The sequence below is a fragment of the Lynx canadensis genome, chromosome D4, assembly GCF_007474595.2.
Source record: "Lynx canadensis isolate LIC74 chromosome D4, mLynCan4.pri.v2, whole genome shotgun sequence".
Classification (NCBI taxonomy): Eukaryota; Metazoa; Chordata; class Mammalia; order Carnivora; family Felidae; genus Lynx; species Lynx canadensis.
In genome coordinates, this window is record NC_044315.2 from 40,766,124 (window position 1) to 40,785,987 (window position 19,864).

Below are 19,864 nucleotides of genomic sequence, written 5' to 3' on the forward strand. Positions count from 1 at the left end.
AAATCTATAAAAGCGGTATCTCCCGGGGCTCGGTCTTCCTAGCTGGCCTAATGGTCTAACGCACTGCTGTACTGTGCCCTTATGAGAGAGAACTATGTGGGATGATTCCCTGAACATCCAGAACTATTAATTGGAGAGGTGTGCACTTTCTTTCAGATAACCTTAACTTTTGTACTCTCCCACCTTTATTAATCAAATATTCTGATTGAGGGAATTCGTGTTCTAACTTTAGTATTTTTGAAACTATTACTGAACGAAATGATAGGCTTTGTATACCTTGTGTAGTTTACAATTCAAGTTTGCCAAAATAGGAGCTACTGTATGTAGGTAGCCATGTTGTTTTGATAAGTTTTTTTTAAAGAACGTCTCCTGACAAAAGACCTCTACTGGTGATGGTTGCATAATTCTGTGAATACACAAAACCCCACTGAAGTGTACGCTTTAAAAAGGTGAATTATGTGGTATGTGAATTATATCTCCATAAAGCTGTTATTAAAAAAATTTCCACTGCACAAAATATTTTCATAGGTGCAAACTAATAGCATTTTAGCTAATAGTTGCAATCAAAAAAATTGTTAGCTTTAATAAATTAACACTTAAAGCTTTAGAAATATGAAATCATGTGTGCATTAAAAAATAACTTGTGCTCTTACTCAGTGGTAACACATGTTTATTATGGGAACGTCAGACACTTCAAATAAGAAAAGAGACATTTAAAAATTATGAGGGTCTTTTAAATATTCGCATCTACCATGTATTCTGCACCTAAGCTTTCCCTATATTTAACTACTTCCTTGGCACCTATATTTTTCTTGCCAGCTTTCATTAGCAATAAATAGCTTTTCATGATCACCTTAGGAAAATAACCAGATGTAAAAATATCTTCTCATAAGTAGTTTAGTGAAAGCATTGGCTTTCCCCGCCCTGGACTATGAGAGGCGTAAATGAAGGTGGGCGGTGACATCATCATCCAAAGAAATACAGTCAACATATTGCAGAATAGCTTCGGATATACAGTCAGTTTGGGATTTTGTTGTAAAACGTTTTGCTTTAAAACATTTTGGCTTTAAGGTGAAAACTTAGACTTGTGCCATCAGTTCTTATACAGGCAGAATATTAGTGTGTCTTTTTAAAACACTCTTGTTATCACATTTAGCATTAGCTTTCTAATGGCTAAAATTGTTCGCAACACAGTTTAAAGATAAATGCAGTATCAGGCTTTGAATTTTTTTTCTTTTTTTGGTAAATATTAAGACCTGAGTACAAAATGAGGGCTGTACTGCGGATTAAGTGAAATATCTCAAGGCTGTGCTGTTCTGATAACTGAACCTGAAGTGACCTTTCTCAGACACAATTACAGAGCTGTATGTTTTTCCTTTAATTTCATCAGGGGTTTAATTAGTATACAAATAAAACTTCCCTTATCTTCCTTTCTACCTAATTGGCTTGTCTTCGCTTATATATGAAGTATGTGAAAGTGGGCTGTAATTAGGGTGACCGTGTTAACCTTTTTTCCTCAAATGTACTGTTGCCTAAAGGCCTCAAGGCCTAAAAACAGCGCTTTGGATTATTGCTTTGCAATCACTATGGCTGTCCCACAGGTTTTCTCATGAGCAGAAGGGCTTTGGGTGCTGCAGGTTCCCACTGCTTAACAGGATCTTCATTCTTCTCCCCACTAAATGTTTATTGATTATCTCGCTGTTCCAGGCTCAGCCTCCAACAACTTAATATCAGGTGACAGTCAGGAGAGTTCTCCAAGTAATTAGAGTTGAGCATTGGGGGAACAATTAGGAGCAGAGTTATTAAACTTGATTTATCCTATTCTCTCCTGAACAGTTTCTTGGATATCAGAACATCACACTTTCACAATCTACCCTGGTTGAGAAATTAGTGGCTAACCTGCTGCTTATCATTGTTGCCTTGCTGCCTAGAGGCACACCCTCCTGGTTTCAGTTGTTCGGTTGGAAATATTAGAGTCCAGAAAGTTTATCATGGGTTTTAATTAGACAAACCTGGACAGGAGAAAAGCAAAGCTTCACTTAAAATTTTAAGTCAATATATAATATATGCTATAGATTGTATATGGCGGAGGTACGTATGTATGTACATTATATACACACACACTTAAATATGTTTTTCTTTCTTTAAAGCTCAGTGTTGAGGTTCTTAAAGATTCTAATTTTGTCATCCAAAACAAAAAAAGGTGACTATCAGGGGAAAGACATATTACTGAATCACTTTGATGTTCTGCACACATCTTTATGAGCCTTAGAACCCATTGATGTATACGGATCCCATTGTACTGTACCTACCCCAACTCTTTGAAAATCGGAGTTCTGTTTCTCTCCGTCATGTGGCTCTGATCATCATCTCTTCATTTTCACAGTAAGGATGTGTGACCTCTGCAGCTTTGTTTATACCACTTTGTGTTCGTTTTCTGCAATTCCAGTCTTAGAATGGGCTAAATTCAGCTATTCTGAAATAGTGCGAGCTTTAGGAGAGTTTGGGGGCTCCCCGCCATTTCCCCCGAGAGAGGAAAATGAAAGCCAGAGGAAACAAGAAGATTTGGACATATGGTAGAAATTCTAATTCTGTGAGATATATCTTCTTTGAAAGGATGTCATAGGATGGCTGAAAAGGCAAGTGTGGCTTTACAATGCTGCCAGGGTCAGGGGTTTCTCTCAGATTGGGCCAGTGAGCTTCACTCTGGACAAGGCTGGAGACAGTACCTTGAAACCCCTCTCAGATACACACCTCTAGTCATAGGAGCTACTGAGCAAGAGCATTGGAACGGATTGGCACAAATCCGTTATTTCTGTTGGAAAAAGAATTCAAACTTTATGCATAGCTGGTAGTGGGTCGTTAATTTTATCTTCATATCTAAAAAATAGCATTTTTTATTAACTGAAAGATGTCAGAAATACTGGCTTTAACACGACTCAACTGGATTTTACTTTTTTAAATAAAGAAATCTCATAATACTTCAATGCCTTTAAGTATCTTAACATTGGTGCAAAATACGTAGGTTTAGCGTGGCCTTTAAAAATCTATTCTTTGTTGTCTTTTTAAAGTCGGTTTGAATCAGTGACTGTTTCTATAGTGGGATGTTCTTGAAGATCTGATAATACTAAAGGCTGAAATAAAATATAATGTCTAGTAAGTAATCCCAGTTTACTTATTTTTTATTTTTTAAACGTGTACTTGTCTGGAAGCAGCTTGACTGTTTGCAAAGGGAAATACTGAATTAAAAAACTTTTAACATTTTAAAACACCTGATTTGGCTGATGATTGCTTTCGTTGTATAGCATTTAGAGTGAATTGTTTTAGCTCCGTGCAGGCAGCTTGAGTTTTCTGTACTATCTATTGTGAATGCTTTAAGAGAATACTGTAGAAAGAATTTTAAACATGAAATTATAGCTTTGTCAATTATATATATATGTTGTGAACATTCATGTGTGGCTAAACTCTGAGAAAGAAGAAAAAATATTGTGTGCATGTAACCAATTGATTAGCTAGCTCACTGTATAGCAAATTCACTTGAAAAACTGACAAGCTCATATCCTAGAAATTTCATAGGCAAAGGAATGAGCAAGGTTTCAGTGCTCAGGGATCCTGTGATGCCTATATTATTTTGAATGAAGTCTAGAAAAGACTCCTTTAGATTGTGAGGTTCTGGTTCTAAGACCTTTAGCCCGAAAGGGAGTTTGGCACTTGCATCTTGACATTTTTGTGCTACGCGAATATTTCAGATTAAAGCAAATAGCAAAATATCAATCAACAGATTTTATAGTTCTGTGGCTAGGAAAATATTTATGGGACACAAACAATTCTGAATGCAAGTATTATTTGCAACTTTCTCTGTTAGATGAAACATGTTGATTGCATTTGTGTGGCTATGTTTGACATGAGAGTTATTTAATGGGAAGTAAGGGAATTTTATTTTGGAGTCCAGTTTGTTTGTTCCCTGAGATGCCCATAGGCACCTGTTCTGGATATATTTATAAGTAAAGTGGTGGTACTTTTAAATCTTGGGTTCCCCCTTCTCATGTAGGTGTCCTAACCCACCTTCCCCTCGCTCACAAACACACTTTGGGCTTATGATAGTTCTTGTTTTACATAGACTCTAAATTTCATGTGCTTTCTCCCCTGAAAATCTTTATTTTGTCATCATTCGAAGAAAATGCTGCTTGAGGTTTTTATAATCAGATGTTTTTTTGTAAGAATAAGATGTATTTGCCTTACGGTATTTGAAAAAATAAAATAGAGTTGTATTTTGTAGCTAAACATTTTTCAAAATCTTCTCGGATCTATCATTTCTAATTAGTAAGTATGTAAAATTTTTGCAGAAAATTTGTTAAACCTTGATGTGTAATGACCCAAGTCTACTTCTCAGTCAGTCTGTATCCTTCTTTGTTTAATAGCCTATGGCATAAATTGAAGTTAATTATCAGGGCTGACAAGTAACTCTGTTTTCTGTCTGCTTGCAGAGTCTCTCCGAGGCAAAGATGGAGCTGAGAAGAAAAGATCAATCTCTGCGTCAGCTCAATAGACATCTTACCCAGCTGGAGCAGGACAAGCGTCGACTGGAGGAGAACATCCACGATGCAGAGAGTGCCCTCCGCATGGCAGCCAAGTGAGCATTCGGACCTTGGGGAGATCACTTAAAACAGACAAAAGATCAATTCTTACTTTCATGCTCCGGGTTTTAGCCCTGGATAATACAGTGTTAGAAAACAAAAGTACAGCTGTCTCTCTTTGAAATTCTCTGATATATCCTCAAAAAAGAAAACTCTTAACTCAACATGCTAACTGTATATTTTGAGAAACCTCAGAAAAGTGTAAGGTTCTGTATAACCTCTAATTATGTGTATTTTGGGCTCTGTTGTACTGTTACATGTTTGAAACCATGATTTCATTAATATGAAATGGAATACACTTTATTCAAAAGTTTTTCGTAGTTCCTTCTATCACATATTCCCCATTCCCTTCTGCCCCTTTGCCCCCCAAATTTTGCTCGGCGTATAATATACCAATATTGCAAGTCATAGTTCCATAAAAAATGTTAATATATAATCAACATATATATCATAGCATCTTTTTAAGTGCAATAAAACACATTGATCATGGAAAAGTCACTTAATTTTATAGCTGTATATTCTAATATGTCCAACAGAAAAAAACATACTGTTTTTAGAGTGGGCATCTATGTAAATGTGATGAAAGTGGTTTTCCTTTTACCAGGTAATCAAGTTGACATACACTCTGAAGTTCAAATTGAACAATTCTCTTGGGTATTTTTATTTGTTCCTCACATCAAATTTCATGGAATACTTTAGGACAGCCCTTTGTACAACAGCATGGCTTAAAGAAAATCTATTTATGGATTAAAGAAACATCTAATTTTAATAAACTCGGTGTTTTCTGAATTTGGAATTCTGGACTCCTGTAATTACATATATATGTATGTGTGTGTGTGTGTGTATATATATATATATGCATGCATGTATGTATGTATATATATACACGTATATACATGTATATATACATATATGTATATGTGTATACATACGTGTATGTATGTATATATACATATAAACATATATACATGCATGTGTGTGTATACATATGTGTGTATATATATGTGTATATATATATATATAAATTAAAATTTTTTTGAGACAGACTCTTGTTAAGCATCAAATATTGTGAAATATGAATGTAGTCTGTAAACTAAATCACAAAACAGGGAATCTGCCCTCTAGGATATCTACAGCTTTGCCATTGGGCTTGGGAAATTGCTCACACATAATGAAAAAATGAGTTTACACAAGATCAAAATATTGCTAGGTTTGAATACCCACCAGTAGTTCTTTGGAAAATTGTAAAGCTCTGTAATGTCTGTGATCTGTGACCATGATCACATGTCCTTGTAACACAAAAGAAAGTTAATTTGAAATTTGGAGAGCTCATACATTTTCAGTTTATAAATTACCATTAAATTTTGTCTTCAGCATTTTCATCCAAACTTTTAATTTAATTGTATTTATATTGACGTGTAGTTGGCATTCAATATTATATTCAGGTATACAACATAGTGATTCAACTTTTGTATACACTGTGAAGTCATCACCATGATAAAACTATCACTCACTAAAAATATTCTTCCAATATTGATTATATTCCCTATTCTGTACATCCAAACTTTTTATTTCATTATTAAGGCTAAATTCAATCTACAGAGCTGTTAGAAGAAACTAGTAACTTTACATGTTTCTGGTCAAGGTCATAGAAGAGGGTTTTTGTGCAATTATTGTAACACAAAGAGCCTATGTAGAAAGGAAAATATTATTTTGCATAATATGGCCATTCATGATATATCTCCACCACTATGATTTTTAAAATCTCCTTCATTAGAAATCAAAAGAATAAAAGTTTAGCCTTTCTAGCACATTTTAAACCAATAATGTAATCATGGTTTCTTTTCCTTTTTCACTCTTTTTTTTTTTTTTTTCCACTTTGAGGATATCCTTAAGATTTTTTTCCCCCCTCTAATTTATGGCAGGCAATATAACTAAAGGTAACGGTTAAATGTGGAAATATACCAGTGAATATGGTTGGATTTTGCACTTTTAGAAAGAGTGCAATAATAACCAACCCATGTTTTTCAATAATAGTGACTTATCCTACAATGTGTAACAGTTGTTGTAAGGCTTGGGTTTTACTAATACCTAATTTTAATTTATTTTCTAGAGACAAAGAATGTGTTGCCAATCATATGAGAACAGTAGAAAATATGCTTCATAAGGTAGTATAATTTTTCTTCAATATTGTTCAACTTGTGTTATGACATTGTTTTCCTAGTTATCAGTTTTATTACCCTCAAGATACTTTAATTAATTTTGTAACTTTCTTAGAAAATAAATTCACGAAAAGGTCCTTCCAAATGACTAACAACTTGTATTATACAATGCTGTATTGCATAACCTTCTTCAGAATTTACCTATGTCCTTGCTAAAACTATGGAAATAGTGGTTTCCCCAAACTGGTATAATTGCACTTGAGTTATTGGTGGTCTTTGCTGACTGAACCAGAGGTCATTATGATTCTTACATGTCTCATAATGATAAAATGTTTGACCACACTGTCTAACCTCTTACCGCTCTCAAACCTATCATCCTATGTATGTATACATAGAGGAGGCATAATGATATGTATCTGGCAGTACTTTTCAAGTTGTAATTTTCTTTCTTACAAAGGTGTTAAGTTAGCTTTTAATTTGTAATGATGAGTCGCGTTTAAGGATGTTATGATATTACTAAGAACTTATATTAACTGTGTTTTTGGTTAACATTCCAGATTCAAAGATGTGTTCGTTATTTCATTATTTAAACCTTTTCATTAGAGAAATGTTATTTATGTTATTATTAATCATGTTATTATGTTATTAATGTTATTGTCTAATAGACAATTTCTTGAAAATATAATTACCTAGTACTTTTAAGATATATGGAATTCATGAATGAATCATATTTAGAATAATTCTTGGAATTAAATTTATTATATAATATAGTTCAGAAATCACTTAAAAATACCCCAAAACAAATCTTTTTAAGGAGATATTAAATAAACATTAGCAAACTAATACTTAATACACTTTAACCTTGTGGAAAAAACTAGGTCTGTGTATTCTTTTAGATATTGAAAGTGATTAGCATTATTTCATATCACCCAAAGCACTTTCAAAAAAATCTAATATTCTGAATGCTATGTTTTAAAGTAGTATTGTTTGAAACTGTGATTTGTCCCTCTCCCCATTTAAAAAAGTTTAGTTTAGACATAGTTACATCAAATCCATATATGCTAGAAATCTGAAATTTGATTTGTAGGAAAAAAAGACATCTTTGGTTAGATTTTTTTTGTACTTGGTGAAATCTTTGAAAGGAGAAATCGGTCATGTCATACATATAGCATAACTTTTTATATAGTTGATGTTGCCTTGAATTGTTTGTTCATTTTCCCAGCTAGAGGAAAACAAATGTTGGGTGGCATCTACAGTGAGGAGTGGACTTTGACATCAGAGAAAAACCATCATCAGTATGGAACATAAATGTTGTACCTTATCCTTTCATTGTGAGAGTGGCAAAATACATATTTTAAATACGATCAAGACTTCAATAGGACAATTATAATCATACAGTTCTTCAGTTGCAGTTCATCTTTTGGGTTTTGTGTGTCATATGGAAAGAAAGATATCTATAGAATTGGCCTAGAACTGCTGTAGATTTATTTTTGGTTATAGCTTTTTTCCCCTTCAGATTTAGTTAATTATTTTAATTGATGTCTCTGGAAATTTCTATTTACATAGTGGTTTTTAAATTATCAATTACTTTTCAAGCTTGAAGTAAAAATGTAGGGAAGGCTAATTGATGGTTGGGCTAATTCTCTGTTCTACGAAGTTTAGGTGTGAATGAAAGGATGCTAAAGAAGTGGCCCAGAGAATCGCTCATGCCAGCCCACTGGTGTTGCCTGCTGTCCTCATGCCAGCTTTTGCAAGTTTATTTCTGTGGCCCCTTCGGACTGTCCAGAGGCGTTTTGCCACCTTGGAGAAACTGGGAGTGGTACAAAAGGAGGGTCTGGGCTCTTTCATGGTTAAAATGGTTGTGGTTGCATCCAAACTCTTCAGAGTAGTTTACTGTACATAGCCAAAATAGCGTAGCTATTTATATTTCTCTTTTTTTAACGTTTATTTATTTTTGAGAGAGAGAGAGTACACATAAGCAGGTGAGGGGCAGAGAGAGAGGGAGACAGAGGATCTGAAGCAGGCTCTGTGCAGCACAGAGCCCCATGTGGGGCTCGAACGGATGAGCCGTGAAATCATGACCTGAGCCAAAATCAAGAGTCCGATGCTCAACTGATTGAGCCACCCAGGTGCCCCTATATTTGTTATTTTTTAAACTTGATACATTACATTCAACTTTTCAAATCCTGAAACTGTATTATACAAAGCAGTTGAGTGGATATTAATTTTAAAATTCCATTTGGGACGGATACTAGTATTTAATAAGGAAGGCCAGTCATTTTCATTTAAAAGCATATACCTTATTTCAAAGAAACAGATGTTTTATTTTAATTTCATGTAAATATATGTATGTATGTATTGTGACTTTTTAATGTAGGCCAGAAGTTAACTTTTTATTAAGAAACTTTTTGGGGGCTAATTTCCGGTTATTGGGTTAAGAAAAATAACAAAAGAAAACAAAATCACAACTTTCCATGAGGTGCATTTTTGATGCACACACTTCTCTATTTAGTTGAACTCTCAGATGTTTGGGAAAAAACCAGAAGTATTGAATTAAAAAAAAGTAACCATTTTAACCATTTTAAAATGTACAATTCCGTGGCTTCCAATGCATTTACAGTGTTGTGCAACTATCACAACTCTGTTTTCAGAATATTTTTATCACCTCAAAAAGAAATCCAGACAAATTAAGCAGTCACTCCTACACCTTCTTATTCCATTCCATAGGATGTCTTTTTACTTTCTTGATAGTGTCCTTTGATGAAAAAGTTTTTTATTTTTATTATTATTTAAAAATTATTTTTCAATGTTTATTTATTTTTGAGAGACAGGTCAGAGTGTGAGCGTGGGAGAGGCAGAGAGAGAGGGAGACACAGAATCCGAAGCAGGCTCCAGGCTCTGAGCTGTCAGCACAGAGCCCGATGTGGGGCTTGAACTCACGAACCATGAAATCATGACCTGAGCCGAAGTCAGAGGCTTAACCGACTGAGCCACCCAGGCACCCCAAAAAAGTTTTTTAAATTTTGATGAAGTCCATTTTTTTTCTTTTGCAGATCATGTTTTTGGATTCTTATCTGAGAATACATTCATTGTCATATCTAAGATCATGAAGATTTTTCCCTGTGTTTTCTCCAAAGAGTTTTATAGTGTTAAATTCTCTGGAGTTTAAACTACAAACTTTGGGGGGCGCCTGGGTGGCGCAGTCGGTTAAGCGTCCGGCTTCAGCCAGGTCACGATCTCGCGGTCTGTGAGTTCGAGCCCCGCGTCAGGCTCTGGGCTGATGGCTCAGAGCATGGAGCCTGTTTCCGATTCTGTGTCTCCCTCTCTCTCTGCCCCTCCCCTGTTCATGCTCTGTCTCTCTCTGTCCCAAAAATAAATAAAAACGTTGAAAAAAAAATTAAAAAAAAAAAACTACAAACTTTGGAGTTACACTTTCTATTAACTCTTATATTTAGGCTTTGGTCCACGTTGAATTAATTTTTGTACTGGTGTAATACAAAGACCAAACTTGAGTTATTCCTACAGCATTTGTTAAAAAGACTTTTAATTCTCCCATTCAATGATCTCAGTACCCGTGTTGAAAATCTATTGACTATAGATGTTTTCTTTTATTTCTGCACTCTCAATTCTGTTCCGTTGATCTACCACACTGTTTTGATCACTGTGGCTTTGTAGTAAATTTTGAAATTAAGAAATGTGAGTCTTCCAACTTTGGATTTTTCTTTCAGGGTTTGTTTTGGCTTTTCAGGATTCCTTGTAATTACATATGAATTTTAGAATCAGCTTGTCCATTTCCGAAGAGGACAATTTGAATTTTGATAGTACTTCCTTCTTATAACATTAAGTTTTGCAATCCATGACGTGGGATGCCTTTCCATTTATTTAGATCTTCTCTCATTATTTTCAACAGTGTTTTGTAGTTTTCAGTGTACAAGTTTTTCGCATTCTTGCTTACATTTATTTTTAAGTATTTTATTCTTTGTACTATTGTATTTTCTTAATTTATTGGTTCCTAATTATTAGCATTTAGAAATATGAGTGATTTTTATATGTTGCTTTTGTATCTTGCAACTTGGCTGAATTTTTTAGCTCTAATAATTTCTTTTGAGGGTTCTTTAGGATTTCTCTATATAAGATCATGTCATCTACAAATAAAGATATTTATTCTTTCTGGTTTGGATACCTTGATTTTATTGTTTTTTGTTTATTTGTTGTTATTGTTGTTATTTTTGTTTTTGCCTAATTTCCTGCTTAGGACTTCGAGTTCTAGCAGTGAGATGACAACAGATATCTTTGCATTCTTCCTAATCTTAGGGGGAAAGCTTTTGGACTTACACCATTAAGTATGATATTAAGAGCATGTCCTTTATCAGATTGAGGAAGTTCTTTTCTGTTCCTAGTTTTTTGAATTTTTCTTATAAAAGGTTGTTGGGTTTTGTCAAATGCTCTTTCTACATCAAATGTAATGATCTTTATTTTCAACCTTCATTCTATTAATGTTGGGTACTACATAGACTGATTTATGTATGTTGAACCATGCTTGCATTCCTGTTATACATATCACTTGGTTATCATGTGTAGTTGTTTGAATATGTTGCTAGATTTGGTTTGCCAGTATTTATTTTTGAGGATTTTTGCATCTGTGTTCATAAGGGATATTGGTCTATAGTTTTCTGGTGATATCTTTGTCTGGCTTTGGTATCAGAGTAATGCTGGCCTCATAGAATGAGTTAGGAAGTGTCCCTTCCCCTTCAATTTTTTTGGGGGAGAGTTTGAGAAGGATTGGTGTTAATTTTTTAAACATTTGGTAAAGTTTACCAGTGAAACTATCTAGTCCTGGGATTTTTGTTATTGGAAGGTTTTTACTTACATATTCATTCTTTTTCCTTGGAATAGATGTATTCAGATTTTCTGCTTCTTTTTTAGTCTGTTTTGGTACTTTATGTGTTTCCAGGAATTTGTTTCGTTCATCTAGGTTACCTCATTTGTTGACATTGTTCATCTTCTTAGTACTGTTTTTTATTTCTGTAAGGTCACTAGTAATGTCCTCACACTTATTCCTGATTATAGTAATTAATTAATCTTTTCTTCTTGGCAAGGCTAGTTAAAGTTTGTCGAAGTTGTTGACCTTGCCAAGGAATCAGATTTGGTTTTCTTGATGTGCTCTGTTATTTTTCTATTCTCTATTATCTCTACACCATTCTTTATTATTTCTTTCTTTGGTTTGGTTTGGGCTTAGTTTGCTCTTCTCTTTCTATGTCCCTCAGGTAAAAGAGGTTATTGACTTGAGATCTTTCTTCTTTTTTAATGTAGGTATTTGCAACCAAAAATTTTTGTGTGAGCTCTGCTTTCACAGATTTCACCGAGATTCTGTTGTCAGGTGCATATATATCTGGAAATTGTTGTATCTACTTGGTGGATTGATTTTTTTATTATCATAGATTTTTTTTTGTCTCTTGTAACATTTTTTGTCTTAAAGTGTGTTGTGTATGTTAGTATAGCTGTTCCAGCTCTCTTTTGGTTACTGTTTGCATGGAATATCTTTTTTCTATCCTTCTAATTTCTTTTTTTTTAAGTTTATTTGTTTTGAGAGAGAGAGCATGCACATGCATGTGTGTGTACAGGAGGAACAGAGAGAGAAGGAGAGAGAGAATCCCAAGCAGGCTTCACAATGTCAGCACAGAAGCTGACGTGGAGCTTGATCTCACAGACTGAGATCATGACCTGAACTGAAGCCAAAAGTTGGATGCTCAACCACTTGAGCCACCCAAGCCACCCAGGCACCCATATCCTTCTACTTTCAATTTATCTGTGTCTTTGTATCTAAGATACCTCTTGTATGCAACATATAATTAATCATTAAAAAATTTTTTTTTAATGTTTTATTTTATTTTTGAGAGAGACAGAGACAGAGCGGGAGGGGCAGAGAGAGAGGGAGACACAGAATCTGAAGCAGGCTCCAGGCTCCAAGCTTGCCAGCACACCAGCACAGAGCCTGACGCGGGGCTCGAACTCACAAACCATGAGGTCATGACCTGACCTGAAGTCACTTAACTGACTGAGCCACCCAGGCACCCCTATAATTAATCTTTTTTTTTTTTAACACAGTCTGCCAATCTTTGACTTTTAATTGGAGAGTTTAATCAACTTACATTTAATATGATTAGTGATATGGAAAGACTTCTGTCATTTTCCTTTTTTTTCTATATGTCTTATATCTATATTCCTCAATTTCTGTTTTAGTCCCCTCCCTTTTATTGTGTGATAGATAGATGTTTTGCAATATAACATTTGTTTTCCTTCTCTCTTGTTTTGCTATATATTTTTAGTTATTTTCTTAGTGGTGGCCTTGGAGATTACAATTAATATCTTAATTCTTAGCAGTCTACTTTGAATTAATAACCTTAGTTTCAGTAGTATATAAAAACCTTGCCCCTATGTAGCTCCATCCTCCCCTTATGTTGTTAATGTCACAAATTACATCTTTATATATAGTGTGCCCATCAACATAGTTTATTATTATTGTTTTATGTAGTTGTCTTTTAAATAACATGGGAAAAAAAGAGGAGTTACAAGTAAATAATACATTATTACTGACTTTATATATACCCGTGCAATTTTTTATATGAGTGCTCTTTATTTCTTCATGTGGATTGGAATTACTGTCTGGTGTTTTTCATTTCAGGCTGAAGGACTCCCTTTAGGGTTTCTCCTAAGGCAGGTCTAGTGATGCTGAACACCCTCAGCTTTTGTTTATCTTGGATAATTTCTCTTTCATTTTTAAAGAGTATTTTTGTTGGATATAGAATTCTTGGTTGATAGTCCCCCCCCCCCCCGCCACCCCATTAAACACTTTGAATGTGTCAACTCTGAAATTTCTATTTGGTTCCCTTTTATACTTTCTATCTCTGTGTTTGTATTTTCTATTTTGGAAGGCATTGTTCTTATAGTTTCCTTTGTTTTTTTGTACATGGTTTCCCTTAGCACTTTAAGCATATTTGAAATAATTGATTTAAAGTCATCGTGTGATAAATCCAATGTTGAGGCTTCCTCGGGGACAGTTCCCATTAGTTTCTGTTTTTATTGTGTATGGGCTAGACTTTCTTATTTCGTTGAAAACTTCATAATTTCTTGTTGAAAAGTGGATATTTTGAATAGTGCAATGTGGCAACTCTGGAAATCAGATTCTCTTCCATCCCCGGTGTTAGTTGTTTCTGCTTACTGTGGTGGTTTTTGTTTGGTCAATGACTTTACTGAACTAATTTTTTTAAGTTTGTATTCTTTTTTTTAGAAAATATTTATTATTGAAGCATAGTTGACAGACAATGTTATATCAGGTTCAGGCACGCAACATAGTGATTTGACAATTCTGTACGTTACTTAGTGCTCACCATGTTAAGTGGTCACCCTCTGTCACCATACAATATTATGACAATATTGTGTTCTGTGAGCTTTATTTTTCATCTCTGTGTAAAGTCTGTATTCTTCGTCAGGTAGGGCCACTGAAATCGCTGTTCTGTTAACTTTGTGCTCTGCTGGTGTATCAACAGAGATTTCCTTACATACTGAGATTCAGGTTTTTTTTTTTTCTTTTTCTTGATTAAGCTTTTGTGTGGTTTCTATAAAGTTTCAGTTAGTTTCTAGAGTTCTGCAAGAGTTGATTCTGACAAATTTTGTCAGTGTATTCATTGTTTTTGTGTAGGAACTGGTTTTTGGAATTCCTTATTCCACCATTTTTGCTAACGTCATTCCCTAAAGTCATATACTTTTGTTTTCCTAATGACTTTACCAGTAGGTTTCTAATATTACTGATAACAAAGACTCTCAGGAATTGATTTCTTCTTTACATTAAGAGGCTCTCCAAACATGCTTAAGTATTTCTATTTTGAGAAAAAGAAAGTACAATAATTATATTTAAAATAACGTTCAGGATAAGGTAATGAGTGGATGTACAGGATAATATCTGAATTATTTAGGGTTAGGTATGAGAAAAGTAAGTATTTATTGGGCAATAACCAAGTGCTTAACAGAGAGATGTCTTGGTTTATACGATAGCAGGGAGTAAAAGTAAGTAAATTTAGGTAAAATTGGAATGTAGAGAAGAATGAACTTTTTTTGGAGTCATTTTTTATTATTGTCAAGTTAGCAGAATGGCTGGATTCTTGAGACTTACAGAGATTGCTTGAATCCTATGAGTTAGGAACGATTAACTACAGTGTTTCCTGTATATGATTGCAGTAGCCTATGAACTTTAAAGGTACCTCTGAACATTTACTCAGAAGTATTAGCTGCCTTTTCAGTAAAATGTCTGAAAGATAAAACAGGAAGTCACAATCCAGAAGCCTCAGAAGGCTCTAGAAGACCTTGCATCTATAAGCCCTGTAAATTTATCGGGCTGAAATGACACTGAAACAATAACTAGGAAGCCACAGGAATTTTTGCTGATGTTCTTTTAGATTCCTTTCTATAGTAAAGTTACTTAAAACCTCTAATCCATCATAAAACACAATATTTAATGTGAATAGTTGAGTTCGACAAATGCTTTTTAAGTGTGTATTATATTCTGGAGCTGTACCAGTTTTGGGGGAAACAAACAATCAAAAATTATATACACACACACATATATATATGTATATATACACATATACATATATGTATACATATATGTATATGTATATATACATGTGTATATATGTACATATGTATGTATATATACATATATATGCACGTGTGTATATATACATATATATGTATATATATATAGCTTAGTCCTTTCCCTCAAGGCAGAGACACAGATAATTGCAGTATACCATGGTAAACACGGATCCGTAAGATGCAGTTCGACATCCATTTAGATAGTTATTCATCTATGATGCATACCTAGAAAACTCACGGGTTGGCTGGAAGTTTCCTAGAAAAGGATGAATGCCCTGATGGGGCTGAAGTGTGAGGGAAGACGGGAAAGGCATTCCAGCAGAGAGAATAGCGTGTGCAAGTTCATGGTGGCACGAATAGCCAGACATCCTCCGTTCAGCAGTGAGTGCAAGGAGAATGCAAGAGATGAGTCCGAATGAGGCACTTGGAAGCCAGGTCTTAGCAGAACTCTTGTTTTGTTCATTGGTTTTTTTTTTTTTTTTTTTTTTTTTCCCCATCTAAGACCTTGGATCTTTATCATGGAGGCAGTGGGCGTAAACCAGGGTTTACGCTAGGGATGAATGTGGTCAGGTTTCTTATTGAATCTGGGTTCTGGAAGGCATATTTGCAGACTGGATATCGTAATGAAATGGTTTTAAGAGCCATGGGTCTAGGCTCAGTGAAAGCAGGAGAAGGTTTGGACCAGGGTAGTGAGGATGGGTGGTGTCAGAGAAAAGGATGTGAAACTTACTTAGTAAAATGACAAATGAAGATGAGAAGGCAACGGAGGATAACTCCCAGTATGGGCAGTGAGATCGACTGATGTTGGCAGTACAAAAAGAGGAGCAGGCTTTTTTTTTTTTTTGGTAAGGAGAAGAAGGGAGACAATGATGCGTTTTGTTTTGGAAATACCCAAGTTTAAGGTAATGTGGAGTGATCAGCAGGATATGTGAGTCTGGACCGCAGGGAAAAAGTCAGGCTAAAGATAAAGGTTTGAGATTGATTAATGTAATACTCACTGGCAAAGAAAGAAGGCAGTGTAGCAATTGATAGGAGAAACAAGACATTACAGATAAATGGGAGGCTAGCAAATGCATTTTGAGAGATTAATTATGCCACGAGAGTTTGAAGTCCTTGAGGGATGGAACTCTGTCTCCTTAATTTTTATATGCTCAGCATCTATCACGGCGCCTGGTACCCAGTAGGTACTTAATGAATGTTTGTTGAATGAGTCAAATTTTACCATCACCCAGTCTCTAAATAAAACTAAAGCCATCTCTAGATTTCAATGGAAGTCTTGCTGATTTTCCTTTGTTTATTTGACTGCTAAAAGTAGCATGTGTATTTATTTTGCCTAATCAAGTGCTAGAGGAGAAAGCCTAGATTTGATTATAAGAATGTCTCCAGGAAAGAGAGGTATGCTAGCAACAAATTTACAGGGTGTAAGTGTCCTGTTATAACCTGTTTCTAGCTGGTTCGACTCCTATGAAGTAGAAGGATGATTACTTCTTTTGTTAGAGTGGATTCTGGAATAGATTAGAGTCAAACAGAATCTGACAGGTGAAGACACTATCTTGCCAAATCTTTAAATATGATTTCATAATCTTATCTTAAAAATGGTTAACCCAAATAGTACATAGTTGTCTTTGATTTTTAGTTTTCAGTGAATTTGTAAGGAATATAAACACCACAGAATAGCTTTTAATTCATAAAGCCGATAGCATTTTAAAAGTTGAACTATGATTTCATGCCTCTAAAACTGCAATTTTTAGTGACTCGTTACTGACTCTCTGAATGTGACTTGTGATCTTTGAACTCCTCTTCATTCTTAGTTTCCGGATATTGGTCCTGAAGATCAGCTGTGCAGGACTTACAGGTGTTAGCACAGCTGGCTTGCTGATGACAACTCTGTCCATATAGCTGTCTTGTGTGTCATCATTCATATTGTTCAGTGTCATTCTGACCTAGCCAAGCTAAAAATGGTACTCCCGCTCAAGAGGGATTTAAAAACCTTGACAAAGTAAAGATAAGACACTACAGAATGTCACGGACATGTGCTTAACAGGTTTTAGCCTAAACACATCTAAATAACTAATTTCAGTGTGCAGCTGCCTTTATCCTCTGAAATAATTTACCCTAGGAAAGAAAATATCTCTGTGTGGAGGACTGTTAACAATTCATAAACATATTTCTCTATTCTGGGTATAGGTTTTGTGTTTGCTTAAATAGCTCAAGGTCACAGCCATCTATTTGTGGGGTGCATTCTATGGGATATAACCTACACCACAGATTTCTCATGCCTTTATAAGATGCCCGTGATCAAATCACTCTGTTTTCCAGCTTGGTAATTTGATTTTGAGCGTTCGGTTTTTCAGATCCTTAACTGGGATGTAGCCAGCTTGATAATCTGATTCAAGAGATCCATTTTTTAGATCCGTAATTGGGATGTGACTATTAACGTGTGGGGTGGTGGTGGTGGCGGTGGTGGATTTGCCCTCTTTTCTGGTGACAGCAGCTGGCAGTCATTGGAGAGTTCTGGCTCTGCTCCAGAGTTGTAGGTTAAGTTAAATAACCTGCCAGCAAGAGAAGCCTAGTTTCTCACTTCCGTCTTTTCAAATTATGAGTGTGTGTGTTTGCTGCACTGTCAATGGAGTGCCTGCTTCTCCTTCCTGTGGGTGTGGAGCACAGCTGGAACTGTTGCATGTATCTTGGGACATTATAGTTTGGGGATTTTCCGTGTGCAATGGTGACCATTGTATAAGGATGATTGCTTCCCAGGTAACTTGTCTCTCAGTGTAACGTGTATGTGCGTGCGTGCGTGTGCGTGTGTGTCAGTGTCAGGCTGTGGCAGAAAGAAAACATGAATGAATGAGAATGCCCACAGGTCCAGTGAAACTATAGAGGAAAATAAGGATGTCTAAACAATAGTCTCCATTACTTATCACAAAACTACTTTTATGAAACTTACACATTTTTTGCTAAGATTGCCAGACAACAAAGGAAAGGAAAAAACAAACAAACAAACAAACAAGCAAACAAACAAACAAAACCCAGTGTTGTTGTTAGATGTAACTGTTCAGGATGTGAATGTCAGTCATCTCCATTGCATTGACGAGCTTGAATCCCTGCTTCTATCACTAGGCACACACGAGAATCCTGGAACTGCTAATTATCTTTTTTATTCTATTCTCTCTTTCTCCTGCCTTGTAGAATTTGTGAGTTTGGAATGACATTCTTATTTGATCACATACTGCGAGCCTCTGTATGCATAGCGTTTTTCTTGCCGCTACTGTTATTACAGAGTATATAGTTAACTCTGGCCGATGCCCTCCCTTCTCTTTCTTTTTACAAAAGCCTCTCCAGTGTGCCTGTTCTACTTGTTGAACCAAATGTTATGTTGATTAGGCATTAGACTATGTGCCAGGAAAGTTAGACCCAGTCAAGTTGTACACTAGACTACCTGAAACTTGAAACTAGATCAGGAGATAGGACACTTACTTATTTATGAAACACTTATCTATGAAAAAAGAAGCCAGCAAGTATCTGTGAAATGGCATCCTGTGTTACTGATAGAAGGTTGACCTGCTAGGGATTGTTCATATATTCTCTGGTGAGATGTGGTTATTTAAAAAACTTTACAGATGGTGAAAAATACTGTCTTTCCTTCTTCTATACCTTTAAGGCAGAGGATGGCCAACATTTTCTGTAAAGGGTCACATAGTAAATATTTTAAGCTTTGTGGACCATATGGTCTCTTTCTCAACTATTCGACTCTGTCATGGTCGCAGGAAAACAGCCAAAGATAATAGGTAAATGAATGGGTGTCATGTGTTTCAATAAAACTTTATTTACAGTGAGAGGCAGTGGCCTGGATTTGGTTCCCAGGCTGTAGTGTGCCAAGCACACACAACTCTCTAGTGCAGAGGTTGAAAAATAGTGTGTAAGGTCTTCTGTGTCGGATGAAAAATAGAATAAAGGGGGAAGGGAAAGCAATACGGAGCCAGTGGAGGTGGAAGGAAGGGAAGAGGAAGCAGTGGTACAAAAGAAGGCAGGCAGCTGGAATCAAAGTAGAACATGAACACAGAGGTGTTACAGGAGACTCTGTGGATGTGATGGTGGTAAGAATGTTGATTTTGAAGCCACGGAGGCCATACTAGGTTGGAGTAAGTAGAATTTTAGCCAGATTAAGGGTATGATGTAAAGTGCTAATATCACTTACTTTCCCCAGACATTAAAGATTCAGGCATTGTGTGTGTGTGTGTGTGTGTGTGTGTATTATATATATATACACACACACACTATATATGTAATTATATATATACTATATATACTATATATATACACTATATATGTACATATATGTACATATATACACTATATATGTAATTATATATATACTATATATACTATATACTGTTTTTATGTGGTAAG

General features: G+C 35.3%; 1 protein-coding gene across 3 annotated transcripts in view; it reads left to right on the forward strand.

Moving 5' to 3' along the window:
• Positions 1-19,864, forward strand: part of CCDC171 (coiled-coil domain containing 171) — a 309,890-nt gene that overhangs the window by 205,510 nt on the left and 84,516 nt on the right. For all 3 annotated transcript variants that reach the window (XM_030294128.1, XM_030294126.1, XM_030294127.1), the window contains 2 exons: positions 4,488-4,633; positions 6,751-6,805. In XM_030294128.1, coding sequence (XP_030149988.1) covers positions 4,488-4,633; positions 6,751-6,805 — 201 coding nt within the window. The remainder of the gene's footprint in view (positions 1-4,487; positions 4,634-6,750; positions 6,806-19,864) is intronic.